This window comes from Podarcis bocagei (assembly GCF_964188305.1).
Source record: "Podarcis bocagei genome assembly, chromosome: 1".
Taxonomy (NCBI): Eukaryota; Metazoa; Chordata; class Lepidosauria; order Squamata; family Lacertidae; genus Podarcis; species Podarcis bocagei.
In genome coordinates this window covers 138,804,256-138,818,167 of record NC_138125.1, presented here as the reverse complement: position 1 = coordinate 138,818,167, position 13,912 = coordinate 138,804,256, and the positions used below count along the sequence as shown (strand labels likewise).

At 41.3% G+C, this 13,912-nt stretch overlaps 1 protein-coding gene across 1 annotated transcript in view; it reads right to left on the bottom strand.

The window, feature by feature from the left end:
* The window catches only part of ABCA12 (ATP binding cassette subfamily A member 12), a 120,453-nt gene that overhangs the window by 88,417 nt on the left and 18,124 nt on the right, over positions 1–13,912 (bottom strand). The window contains exons 3-9 of the mRNA XM_081189293.1: positions 11,427–11,574; positions 8,951–9,039; positions 7,192–7,298; positions 6,082–6,261; positions 2,699–2,877; positions 1,884–1,996; positions 1,064–1,157 (exon numbers count right to left, since the gene is read on the bottom strand). Coding sequence (XP_081045419.1) covers positions 1,064–1,157; positions 1,884–1,996; positions 2,699–2,877; positions 6,082–6,261; positions 7,192–7,298; positions 8,951–9,039; positions 11,427–11,574 — 910 coding nt within the window. The remainder of the gene's footprint in view (positions 1–1,063; positions 1,158–1,883; positions 1,997–2,698; positions 2,878–6,081; positions 6,262–7,191; positions 7,299–8,950; positions 9,040–11,426; positions 11,575–13,912) is intronic.

Sequence of the window (13,912 nt, the reverse complement as noted above, 5' to 3'; positions counted from 1 at the left end):
ATGAGAACAAAAATACAGAAATACAAATTCAAATGATTTGATTTATTTATCCAGTTTATATATCTCCCTCCATCCAAAGATCACAAGGCAGTTTACAACATAAAACACACAAACCCCCCACAAAATACATAACATAATAACAAAAAGACAATAATGCCCCCTCAAGCTAGAACATGGCAGAATAAACGTGTCAGTCTTTATGCCATGACAAATGTGTAATTCTTTAAAATTCAGTAAACAATACGTTGCTTCTGCTTGAAGAATGAAGTACACGCCCATCAGTTTCTGAATGGTGCTGCATTTCTAGGCTTGCATAGAACAACAAATCATCATTCATAAAAAGCAGAAGCGAAGGGTTCTGATTCCCACCACACTGCTGCACTGAAGGAAGAGAGGAAGGAAGCGCATGTGCCCAATACTTGCGCATATAAACCTTAAGCCATAGTTTTAAGCTACATTTGAGAACAACCAATGTGCCATGGATTCTGTCACTGTGGCTGAAATCCTATACACAGTTAGCTGGGAGTAAGCCTGCTAAACACTGTGGGTAGAATTCAACCTCAAGCTCTTTCAATTGTTCCCTCTACACAAGCATTTCAGTTTGCTAGATGGAACAAGCCCCTCTCCTCCCTTTGTGTACTATTCTGGGAATTCTCACACATACACACGAAAGCCAGTTTTGAGGGACAGGGCCTGCCGAAAGAGGAGAGGAAGGAAAGCCCTAGCGCACAAACAGAAACCCTTGTCCAAGGCTTCTATTTATGGAGCTGGTTAGTTAAATCCCGGCCAAGGTGACTTACTTCTGAGGAATCATGCATATGTTAATGTTACACAAATACTAACTCTCAGGGATACATTTCCCCCTAAAATCCACAGTGTGTTATGAGTTTAATTGACCAGCTTTGCCTCAACAATACAGCAGTTGCTGGTTAAATGTTCATATGATCCAGTGAAAGCTATGCAGTTTTTGCAAAGCCCCCTTCCCACTGCCCCCCAGAATAAAATTTCACATTAGCAAAAACCTAACTTTCACCCCATACATAATTTATTACTCTAATCTCACCTCACAATGTCTTTCATTTGAGTCATTAAAGTTGGGTTGTTTTTCCAGTAAAGAGAGAGCTGACAAATGTCATTCACTGCTGAGCTGCTATTATCTACAAAATAAAAATAAACAAGATAAATCCACAATATGAGTTACTGCCTTTCAACTTTAATTGTGATGATAGTCAAACATAGCATTTGAAGGATAAATGTGAATTTTGAAGTATGGCTGTGTTTTGGAAAGTGCAAATTTGATCAATTAGGACATGAAAACTGAAACAAATTTCTCCCCATCCCAAAACTATATTCAGCACTTCTGTCCCGGTTTGCTTAAAACAGTGTGTCATAGGGGGAACACTGGGGTGATGATGGCTTACTAACTAGGATCTTAACAAGATCCAAGAATAAACCACGTTTAAAGATCCTGGTTAGTAAACTGACATGAAACCAGGGTTACCTGTTTCAGAAAAAATGAACTCTGGGTTAAATAATGTGCCAAAGATGGCATGTATCAGGAGGAGATGAGAAGAGACCCTTTTCCTGGCTCTCTTAAGCCATAAACATTACATACAAACCATCCCAGTATCTCTAATGACTATTATTCTTTTCCATTTATCAGAATAAACACATCAACAAGGCCTTGAATAACTTATGAAAAAATTGCTTCTATTTTCTGTTGGCAGTAAGCATTTCATTATTTTGTGCCTCTTAGTGTCTGTTATAAACTGAAGCAAAAAAACATTTTTTGTATGATGCAACAAGTATGGATTTGCAAGAGCTTAAACTTGTCCATCAATATTACTTAGATGCCTGATAAAGAGATAAGCAAGGAGCCTCACCTTGCTCTGAACAGTTCAAGGCATGCAGCAGACCACTAATCATGTTCTGTATGGCTTGCAGTCCATTGTCACTTGCAACTAGTGGAGAATCCTTTTCCACAGCCATAATAATTCTTTGTAAACAGGGGAAATAAAGCAATAGTAACACAGAATGAGCATATTATAGAGCATCAAACAGCTTTGCTTCCTGTAAATAGCTAGGTAGTGTAAGGGAAGAAATTGCACAATGTCTAGGGCATTTTAGGAAAACAAAATGGCAAGCAGGCGGCCTATTCCCAAAGTAGTAAGAAATGGAGATAAAGGGGAGGATGAAAATGAATGCCATGAAGTCTATGAATTCCAAATAGTCAGGGTTTCCCTCCCTAAGACACTTCTATGTGGCAAGCATCACTGCCCCTTTGTTTGTTTGTTTTGCTTTAATTTTTTGCATTTTCTGTTATAAACATTCATTTCTTTCACTATGTTATTCTATTAGCTCCTTTGATATAACAATTGATAATACAATGTTGTATTAGATGTTGTTGTATCATCACTGCCCCATTTGAACACTATTTATTTTTATTTCCTTGCAAAAATTTCTGTACCACCAAGAACAATAAAATCACTTTAATGAAACAAGCACTACAGATGAAGTCCATGTACACAGCCTAGACCTTCAAATAAACCAGTCTACTACTGAGCCACTGAAATCTCATGCTCTCCTTTCATAACACCTCCCTTTATAACTGTCAGTGGAAGCTACTACTTCATCACTGTCAGCGAAATACCAGGCATAGCTATTATGTTTTTGGTGTATAGCTTGCCTTTTCTTTTACCTGCTTGTGTTCTGAAGGGCAGCAATCATATCCTTCATAGCACTGACACCTTGAGTGATATCTGGGGCCATCAGGAGGATGCGCCATAGAGAAGTTTCATTCTGCACTTGGGAGATGAGCGATAAGAACGAAACTGTTTCCTTGACAAAAGCCACCTGGTACTGAGAATCTTGCTGCAACTTAAAACAAAAATGAAACTTTTAAAAGGAATAGATAGATAGATAGATAGATAGAGCAGTTCACGGGACCCCAGTTCTCTTTTAATCATAGCTCGCTCACAACGGAGGAAGGGAAACAACTTCAAACTGCAGCTCTGTGGGGAAAGTATGTGTGTGTGATACCATACCTGGGCAGGCATCCTGGCTACTAGTCACTTCTTTGACTTGTCATTCTAGATATCTTTTTAGAACTAGGCAGGAGAGAAGATTCCTGATTGCTGTTCCTCGTGCCCAGAACTTACTCCCAGATCACCTATGTAATGCTGACCCACTTCCATACTTACTTCAAGTCACTCTTTACAAAACCCTTTCCTCAGTAGCTTTTGGCTTAACCCCTTTGTTCTCATCCCATACTGAAAGTAAAGACATGTGATGAACTGAATACACGTTCCTCAGCTCAGGGGCACACCTTTCTGGGGTTTTTTTTTATTACTGTTCTGTAAAAGTATTGTACTTTTTGAAACACATGTTTCAAACCATACTACTACTAGTAGTAAAAATATTAATTTGGCCTGGTTGAAAATTTAAATGTTTCCATACTAAACCTCAAGAAAGCCCAGCTATATACGGGGTGTGGAGGTTTGCTTCATTTGCTGATGCTGCTGAGAGTTGAGAACTACAGACCTGCATGAACCTGTTCCATGACTAGGAGATCTTGTGATCTTGCCCTACCAGTTGCAAAACCTCCCAGATAGGAAGGGGAAACTGGTACAGGCTTGGGCTCCCAGATAGTATTGAAGTATGCCAAAGGCTTGTACTGTACTAGCCCTAGAGCATCAGAACGAATAAGAGTTGCTGGGTGATGCCCTTATAAAACATGATGAAGGCACAACAGGAGAAAGCAGACTCTTACGGAAAATCACATTTAAAAAACCTAATCTGATGATTCCAATAAGAGGTTCTTTTGAACTCAGTTCAAGGGTGGGAACATATAGCTGACCACTGCATGCACTTGCGGCAGGAATTCACTATTGTCTGCAGCTTCTTAATGACTTGTATATTAAATATACAAGCAGTGAAACAGATGCCTATAGAAGTGTTACATGTGTTGGTGCATATATGGTGCACAAGTATTTTTTCTATAGAGAAGGGATGTCTGCATTAATTCTATTAACTGAAAGGGATGCTTTTATCACCTGTGATTCAGTGCACATGGAATTTTGCCTTCAATCAGGGCCTTCATTCCTTTTAAAGTTTGCTACTATGTCCACACAAACACATGGTCTAAGGCAAAGAGGTGTTATAGCTTTAAGAAGTAACATGGTGAAGTGGCAGAGGCCATGCTTTGAATTCATGATGTGCCAGGTTTGATCCTTGGATATAACCAGCCTCATATAACCAACATGCTTAACTCTAATTAATGCATGAAGGGGTTAAGACAATAGAGTAAGCTGTCCTGCCAGGCTTAGCTAGGTTACATGCCCTCATTGTGGAAGGAAGGGTTACCAAACTCTTTGCTCTTTTTCCTTTCCATCATGTGAACCCTACCAGTAAGGAGGTCAAAACTAGATGCTCCAACCTTAGACTGCCTGGCTTAAGCAAGCCATCTTTGTGTTTCTATATGAATAATTTGAAATATTTACCATTTTGAAACTGCCTATCTTTTCTTGCTGCTGTATGTATCTGACCTTTTGAAGAGTTTATAAGTACAGTGGTACCTCAGTTTTCAAGCGTCTCGGAAGCCAAACATTTTGGAAACCCAACTCCGAAAACCCAGAAGTAATTGCTTCCATTTTCAAACCTGCCTCAGTTGTCGAACAGCTTCCGCTGCATTTTTTTCCTTTTTTCTCCATTGACTTTGCCAACTGCCCTTTGTTCCTCGGTTGTCGAACATTTCGGAAGTCGAACAGTCTTCCGGAATGGATTACATTTGACAACCGAGGTACCACTGTAAACCATTTTAAACTTCCCAAATGTGTGGTCTCTTGCTATGCTAAGGGAAGTGGGGAACTTTGGAAGCAACTTAGAAGGGGATATTTCAAAGGTCTAACAGCCTATATTTCAATGCTTTACTTTGTTGCATGCTCTGTGATTTTAAACCTCTGCTGGGCTCTCTCATTTGCCCAGAACTTGCCCCAAATCTAGGCACACAGTGAATTCTCATTTTATTTGACCATATTCTATTTTTCCTTTTACTAAACCAATACACATTTCCACTTCAGAAGTTCTTGGCAACTAGAGCTGATGAAGACCCTTCCCCTGAGACATTGGAGAACTGCTACCAATTGGGGTAGACAACACCTGATTAGATGGGCCAATAATCTGACTCAGTATAAGACAATTTTATGGGTAAGTAATGCTTGCTCATTTCTCAATTTCCCTCAAATTCCTGTTGAATTTTCCCTTTAGAACTCTTTGTCAGGTATAACTAGGGCCAAACTAGAAAGGGCAGCAGTAAACTTATTTGTTGAAACTCAGATCTGCTCTGATCATTGTATAAAAGTGGGTTTGGGGATCCAAGCTTTAGAGATGCGGAGGTATGTGGGTTGGTGGAGCTGAGCTCTCCCTGTACCTACTTCTCATCATCTCCCCTAGGACAGAGTTATGAAACCTGTGGACCTCATGTCTTTGTTGGATTCTGATTCCCTTCACCACCATCCAACATGGCCAATGGTCAGGGATGGAGGGAAACGTAATCTAATCATCTGAGAATTAAAATATCCATGATATAAACTATGTATAAGCTACAGGAAGTCACACAAAGGAGAAGGTTTAGAACTTCCTGCCCATGCAATCGTTTTGCTCTTAAAAACAGTCCCCACAACTCCCCTCTTTTTACATGGCTGAGAAAATCTAGGTTTAAACACTCCCACCTGCTGCTATTGAGTTTAGCTTAACAAATACTGCAAGCGTTCCCATCTCCAGCCTTTGCCCTTGACCAAGGAGAGATCAGCCTGCCTGTTTTCCAACAATTAAAGATAAAGTCTTATATTCCATCCCTGCTTCTTCCTGCCATTCATTTCCAGCTATTGCAGCTCATGAAGCACAAAGAAACTGAAATGCCTCTTTCACAAAACTGCCAACTGTTATGCTGAGGGTACAGGGTGAGTGAATGGGCACAATGTGAAAAGCTCCTCTGATAAGGGAAGAGGGGGAACTTTTCCTCTAAGCAACTTGATTGAGGTTATTATTTAGCAGTCAAAAAAAAATGAGTTGGATACTCACTTTAGGAATCTGACTTGTGAATTCCTGAAAAAAGGACTCTACAAGGGACAAGTTGGTGAAGCAAAATGTTCGATAGATGTTTGTTCCAAAGACTTCCCAAAGGAGATTCTGTGATGATGCCGCCATGACTTTACAAATACCAGCTTTAAGGTTTCCTGCAGAAGACTTGTGCATCTGCATCTATAAAATAAATTTCCGTACAAGAAGAACTGAAAATGAGGTGGTTGTTTCAATGTGTGAATGATCAATGGTTTCATCAAATTTTTTGAACAGCTACAATTATTAGTGCAAAGGTTAGAGGATCACAATTATTGCACCCACGAGGCTAGCAAAAGTGCTCGGGGCACCAGAACTTGTAAGAAATCTAAATTGGGACTGTGAGCACCACTACCCCACCCCCATACTTCCCAGTAAAGGAATATGGAGCCTGTCTGACTGCCATGCCTAGAAGTGACTATAGTTTGCTTGCACATGCACACACTCAGGGATGCACACATCTCTCTTAGACTTCATGTTATATCTGGAAACCAGGAAGTATGTAAAGTATGAAGCTGCTACTAGCCCCAAACCCAGGCTCTTCTCAAAATGGACACTGAGATCCAGCACTGGAGGCCTTCTGGCGGTTCCCACACTGCGAGAAGTGAGGCTACAGGGAACCAGGGCCTTCCTGGAAGGGGCGCCCACCCTGTGGAATACCTCCCATCAGATGTCAAGGAGAAGAGTAACCCTTAGGAGACATCTGAAGGCAGCCCTGTATAGGAAAGCTTTTTAAGGTTTAGTGTTTCACTATGTTTTTATATATGCTGGAAGCCACCCAGAGTGGCTGGGGCAACTCAGTCAAGTGGACAGGGTACAAATAAATAAATAAATTATTATTATTATTATTATTATTATTATTATTATTATTAGATGGACTATGGCTTGTTTTTTCCTGGTGTGGTGGCAGCAGCAGCAACAATGGAGAAACAGAGCATTTGAACATACCGAGATAGCAATTTGGGAAACTAGAAACATGCTTGCATTTTCTTATTAAAATAAACCCACGCACTAATATTACGTAACAAAATGATATTCCAAAGGTGATTTCATTAAAGCGAATATAGAAATTACCTCTCCCAGACTGAGAATCTTGTTGAGCAAGTTAATTCTGGCATGGCTGGCTGATGAGGAAATATTTTCAGCAATGCTGCTCAGATTGATTGTTGAATCAATTAGCCCTGCAATGATTTTAAAAAACATACAAATTTCAAATTCTGAATTTGCCAAAGAATGTGAGCTCATGACGCCTCCTACGTAAAGTAAACAGTGCCTCTGTTTGGCATGGATAAATGTAGCCGTCATAATCCATTATTCCAAGCAGCATTATTCCACCACCAGTGTGGTGTAGTGGTTAAGAGCGGTAGTCTCGTAATCTGGGGAACCGGGTTCAGGTCTCCGCTCCTCCACATGCAGCTGCTGGGTGACCTTGGGCCAGTCACACTTCTCTGAAGTCTCTCAGCCCCACTCACCTCACAGAGTTTGTGGTGCGAAACCAGGAGTAACCAGTTTGTTTGGGGATGATCCTGTTCTTGCCTTTGAATAAGGGAGCTGATGATCACCACTGTCTGCACCATGCAATCATACAATTGCTAGCTAGCTCAACAGTCATCCCCTGCTGATTTCAGAAGCCTGAATCAAGGTAATGATCCAGCCAACAGCCACACACTTGCACTTCCTTCCCAATGCTTCAAAGTAAAGGTAGGATTTCCCCTCCCATCGCAGACACCCTGACTTGCAGTTTTCCCCAGGGAACAGCCTCATGTCACGAGCCATCCAAGGTGTTCCCACAAAGATTCTAAAAGAACTCCCATTCACTTCAGGGGGTTTCTTCTTCAGCAGAACTTCCTTTCTCCCTTCATGCCATTTTAAGCAAGCCTGTTATCTATCTGATTTCAAACTGGACTATGGGAGCCACAAATTTTTATGGCTTAAAAAACCAATTTCCTGACTTTGCCGTTGCCCTGAACAAATTTTTAAGGCTCAGGAAACTGATTTTCTGCCTTTGTCTGAGTCCTGAGAAATTTCACTTTCACTTTCACTTTGGCTCCCTAACCAGCCAATGAGGATACGTGAAGAGAAGGAAGGGGACTTTAGTTTTGTGTGTCGAGGTCCCCAAGACACCCCAATAAAAACACAATTGACACATAATTTTTATTTAAAGCTTTTGGCATAATTTTGGCCACAGCTTTATTAAAATACAGAAAATGTGAGTGGTTGCTTAGGCAGCGCTAGCAGCAGAGGCTTCTGCCTCTTCCCCCTTCTCTCTCTCTCTCTCTCTCTCTCTCCCCCCCCCCCCCCCGCAGACATGGAAGGAGCAAGCAGGGCCAAAGTTGCTTGAGCTATTTCTAAGCAAATTTACTGAAATCTACACTTCCGACATGGGTTGCCATACGTCTGGACATTGTTTTGAACGGCCGATTCCCAACAATGCCTGGGAAATTCCAGATGCATGGAAAACCTAATATAAAGGCACACACCTGTAACTATTCTCAATAGTTTTAACTAATAAAGCGCAATCATATCAATGACCTCCTGGGAATCAAGTCCTACTGAGCTTTTTGGAGCTTGCAGGACATGAGACTGCACACATATCTGGGAATAAGTCCCACTGAAGTTTTGCATATACATGTATATAGGCTTCTGCTGCTTCTAAGATATCCTCAGCTGCTTAAAATAATTGCTTACTCACTCAAGTACCCATAGAAAACAAAGCAATTGTTTTAATAGAACTCGCCTGGGCCCTTGTTCAAATACTTCTCCATGGTTGTAACATTTATCTGCAGCTAAGAGAGGAAGTTTGCTAAACTCTTAATAGAATCAAATAACCTACCCAATGAACCATTCTTGCTTTTGGGAACATCAGCACTCTGGGATGATGGATGGCTGTCCTTCTCCGGGTTAGCTGACCTTCTCCATTTTCTGATAAGGAAAAAGGAGTGAGAAGAATCCTGCATCATCACTTATAGTTACCCCTTCACTGAAGCTCCTTGCATTAAACCACTCAGGCCAAGTTCTTCCCACCAAAATGTGAATTTCTTGATAAAGCACTGCCTTTATTTCACACAATGGGTTGTTGTTTTGTTTAAAACCATTCTGGAACCAATCTTGATGTTATTTCCATTACGGACAAGCTATTTGCTCTCCCCCCTGGTGGTCTTTCTCATAGGGTATGGCAAAAAGAGGATAGGGCCAGATCCAAGACTGCAGCTCCATCACAAGGTAATGCTGCAACAGTATAGCAGAAGCACCCAGGATGTTGCAGGTGCAACAGTTCAAGCACATGGCACATGGCAGCTCTTAACTGAGACAAATGCTGGTAGAAGTGAGCATGATGAAAGGAAGACTGGGAACAACAGCAAGTCTAACCACAACCTTAATGACAAGATACAGAGCCCCTGCAACCACAAGGAATCAGCAGAAGCCCCAAAATGTGCTAACCAAGACTCACCATGAGCATGCAGCCTCTAGGCAGCAGTTCTCAACCTGTGGGTCCCCAGCTGTTGTTGGACTACAACTCCCATCATCCCTGAGCTCTGACCTTGCTGGCTAGGGGTGATGGGAGTTGTAGTTCAACAACATCTGGGGGCCCACAGGTTGAGAAAGGCTGCTCTAGAAAGTTGCCATGAGAGAATCCGGCTCTCCAACTCTAAAGGTTTTGCCACTTCTGGGTTAAAACCTCGAGTGATTTGTTCATAAAAGCCAGGTGTGTAGAGGGCAGTTTGGGAGATTTTTAATTCACAATTAACTCTCCTATCATATTTCCTCACCTTTCTCTTTCAAGACCTTATAAGAATTTCTCATGAATCCTAAGTTAATTGACCAACACCACAAAATCAGGGTCAACTGCCACTCTCTTCGGTGTACACATTCCGTGTGACCTTAGGCAGGGATGCAGGCTTAGAGTATTGTATAGGAGATTCTGGGTGCAGAATAGATGTAGCTCAGTGACAGAGCACCTGGTTTGTATGCAGAAGGCCTCAAGTTCCACCCCCAGCCTCTCTAGGTAGGGCTGGGAATGTCTCCTGTCTGAAACCTAGGAGAGCGACTGCAAATCAGTGCAGACAACAGAGCCAGGTGGTCAGACTTGGGGTAAGGTAAACTTCCTGTGCGTGGTCTACATCAAAATATTTCAAATCTTAAGAGAGAGTCTCAGAGAAGCAAGGAATGTGCTTGATAAAATTGATCACTTAGTTTTGCTGCAAGCTGATACTATTGTTATGTGTTTGTATGTGCCAGATCCCTCTGATCCTTGGATTCAGCAAGTGTTAAAAGCTAATCAAGCCCGGCTAGCTTCCTACAGTTGAGAGAGTTGTGGCGATTCAGAGAGCTATCTGCTAGCTCTGTGGGGATTGTTAATAGCCAGACAGATAGTTTGGGTCTATTACTCACTCCGGAGACAGAGTAATCTAGGATTTATCCTCAAGACACTTGGATCAAAGCCGTTTTTCTGCTGTCTGCACCTTGCACCTTGGACAGGAGCAAGGAAGAGCTGGCAAGCTAAGGAGCAATGCCAATAAAAGAATCTCACCCTCTCTTTTAAAAGCCCTTTAAAACATATTTAGTACAATGAAACTGTAATGAGAATCACACATCCCCTTTCCATCTGCTTGGGAAAATTTATAATTTGAAAATCTGTGAGTACTACCTTTTGTGGCTGAAAAAACAGAAAGGAAACTAACTGTTAAAGAGTTATAGCAAAGCAGACAGGCTGATTTCTGGTAGACAACAAAAATTAAATCAGATGATAGGAAATCCTCAATCCTTTTACTTTGTTTCTTGCCACTAAAGAACCGGGGAAATCAAAAGTGAAGCAGCCATAACTAGCCATGAGAAAGGAGGCAGACAAGAATCTGCTTTTGAAATAACACAGTTACAGCTGTAGAAGTCCAGGACTTTTAAGGGGGAACATTAAGGTGGATTTAATGTCTAATAAGATCTAGAACATTAAAAGCACCCAATGTGGTACCTTTGGATGACCCAGTGACTGTTGGTATTGTTCGGCAGTTGATGGATGAATAATTTAAAATGATCAGATCAATGTTTGATGAAGATGAAGGGAATGATGGGAAAAAATGAGCCAGAGTAATATGAGGTCGAAAATGGAAATGGAAAGGAGGCATACACAGAGGTTTCAGACCAAATTGATGAAATGTTGGCAGGACTGGATCAATAAATAATTAAACGGAAAGAAGCAGACGGTGATGCAGAAATGGAAATGATTCCCACACAAGGATTTGGAGAAGTAAAAGATAAAATCACAAATGGTGAATCTGAATCTTATGTAACAAGAGGACTTACTCCCTTACCTGTTTATGGGTGATACATCATTCAGTTTTGGTAGCAGGTCTTCCGGTGTATATGGTGTGCTTTTGCACCTGGCATCTGAACTACAAAGCACAGTTTGAAGAAATGGAAAGAAACCTGCACTGGGAAGGTTCCGGGGGGCGAGATAACCTGGAAAGTAGGCAAGAAATAGGCATAAGTCAGTATGGCTTGGTGGTATGCATGAGAATCGGTGAAAAATTACGGTCCATTTTTTATTATTAAAAGTTTCTGATAATGAAGAGAAGTAAAACAGAACCACACATAGATTAGAAATGAAGGTTTGGACAGCAAATCTAAGTACAAAGAAGAGTGGTATTTATTTCCAGCGGCCACCTCCAAGGGCAGAAGTAAACAAAGCCTTGTGCAGATGGCCAACCAGATCAAGGGGGTCAGACTTCCCAGCCCTGTTCTCCATGCATTCAAGGCTCCATCTGGAGAGGCTCCTGCAGCTTAGGACCCCCTGGGCATGATCTAGAGCCTGTCTTCTACAGAGTACAGAAGAAGTGCCCGGGTCCAGGATGAAGAAAATAAATCAGGGAAGAAGAGGCAAGAGTGGATATAGCCACTCAGATCGTTCTAGAAACCTTTATAACATATCATATCCTATTCTTTGCTCATCGTCCTGCCAGACCTGCTCCTTGCCTCGCTGGCCTCTTTGCACCAGGCCTAGAAGGGCCAGGCCCTGACTGACTCCACTTGGCTGCTGAAAAGGCCAGAGGCCACCTTCGCTGTGAGTCAGCAGGACCCGCTTCTCAGGATACCTAGAGACACTTGGTGTGGGGTATTGTTTGGGGTTTTTTGTTGAGGTCAAAATTTAATTTTGGAGATGCTTAATTTTGTTGTTTTGGGTATTTTTAAGATTCATTATTGTTAGCCCTTATTATGACTTATGTAGGGATCACTTAATTTTATTGCATACCTATTGATATGTAATTTATTGGCTATTAAAACCTTTGTTATATTTTTGTGATTATGTAAATCTTTTCATGTTGTAAGCCGCCCAGAGCTTGGTTTAACTGTGGAAAGCCAGCATACAAATAAACAATGATGATGATGATGAAGAAGTGTAATGGACTGATGAGCATTTGGCATTCTTTTTCCCAGGTTACTTTATCCTTGCCTGGTTTTCTGGATGCAATGCACCAAGGTTTCCCCTCACTATGAACTCTATTACACCCCAGTGTAAAAGCTGACTAAATGGTGCACAGAAAAAGTATTCATCCAAAGTCATTAAAATCTATGTCTTTATTGTTGATATTTTAAATATGAGTTAATCCCAATCACACGTGTGGTGGTATGGTTTAAAGTGCATATAAGGTATGTGTTGAACCGACCTCCTCTTATTCCCCTCTCTTTCTCCTGCAGTCTACCCTCAGCCAGCTCACTTTTGGTACTGGAATCTGGCTGGGAGCAACGGCAGATTTAGGGCAGTGCAAGTGCCCCACAAAGGACACCAAGACGAGGAGGCACACAATAATATATTTATATGGGGTACCTACTGAGAAGATCCATTAAAAAGCAACTGTACCAAAATGAATTATTGTGAAAATAAGACATCTTTATGAGAGTTGCCAAATTTTGTCTTCACTCAGGATGCCATATTACCAAAGTCTGTCCCTGCTGGGGGGAAAGTAAGGAAGGGGTGAGTTCACACTTAGATCGTACTCTCAATTGAGGAAAGCTCATGTGTAAATATTCAGATCTGCTAAGAGCTCATTTAGTTTAGCATAGTTGGCATGGCGTGGAGAAAAGCTTTTCTCCCTTGTCATACTAGAACTCCTGAACATCCAACGAAGCTGAATCTTGGAAGGTTCACGGCAGACCAAAAAAACTCCACCTTTGTTGCATGTAGTTAAAGCGTTGAATTTGAGTCCACAAAAGGAAGCAATGGCCACCAGTTAGATGGCTTTGAAAGCATTTGGCCCAGCTACAACATAAATCTCTCCCATACCATTCTCTACAGCCACAACAGGTGCTGTAACTCCCCAACAGTTTGACTTCACCCCTGAAAGCACACTCCTCCTTTATTTCCCAAGACAGACAGGTGCCAACAAGGTAAACTCATGGAGTTGAAAATTACAAATGAAGTCTACCTATTAATTAATGACTGTTGGATAGCAAAGCAACAATGATTGCACAGTTGCCTTCCTGTTCTAGAAGTGGATTCTGATGTAATTAAAGTAACATAACATTAAAATGACAAAGCAGTTAATTAGTGCCTTCTTAGGGCAGAACATCAGTCGTGGACAAAGGGGTTCAGAGACTGGAGATATAGATAGATAGATGATAGATAGATGATAGATAGATAGATGATAGATAGATAGATAGATGCTAGATAGATAGATAGATAGATAGATAGATAGATAGATAGATAGATAGATAGATGATAGATAGATGATAGATAGATAGATAGATGATAGTTTATTTGCAGGTTTTCCTGATGGTGGTTGCAACAGACACCATGGGT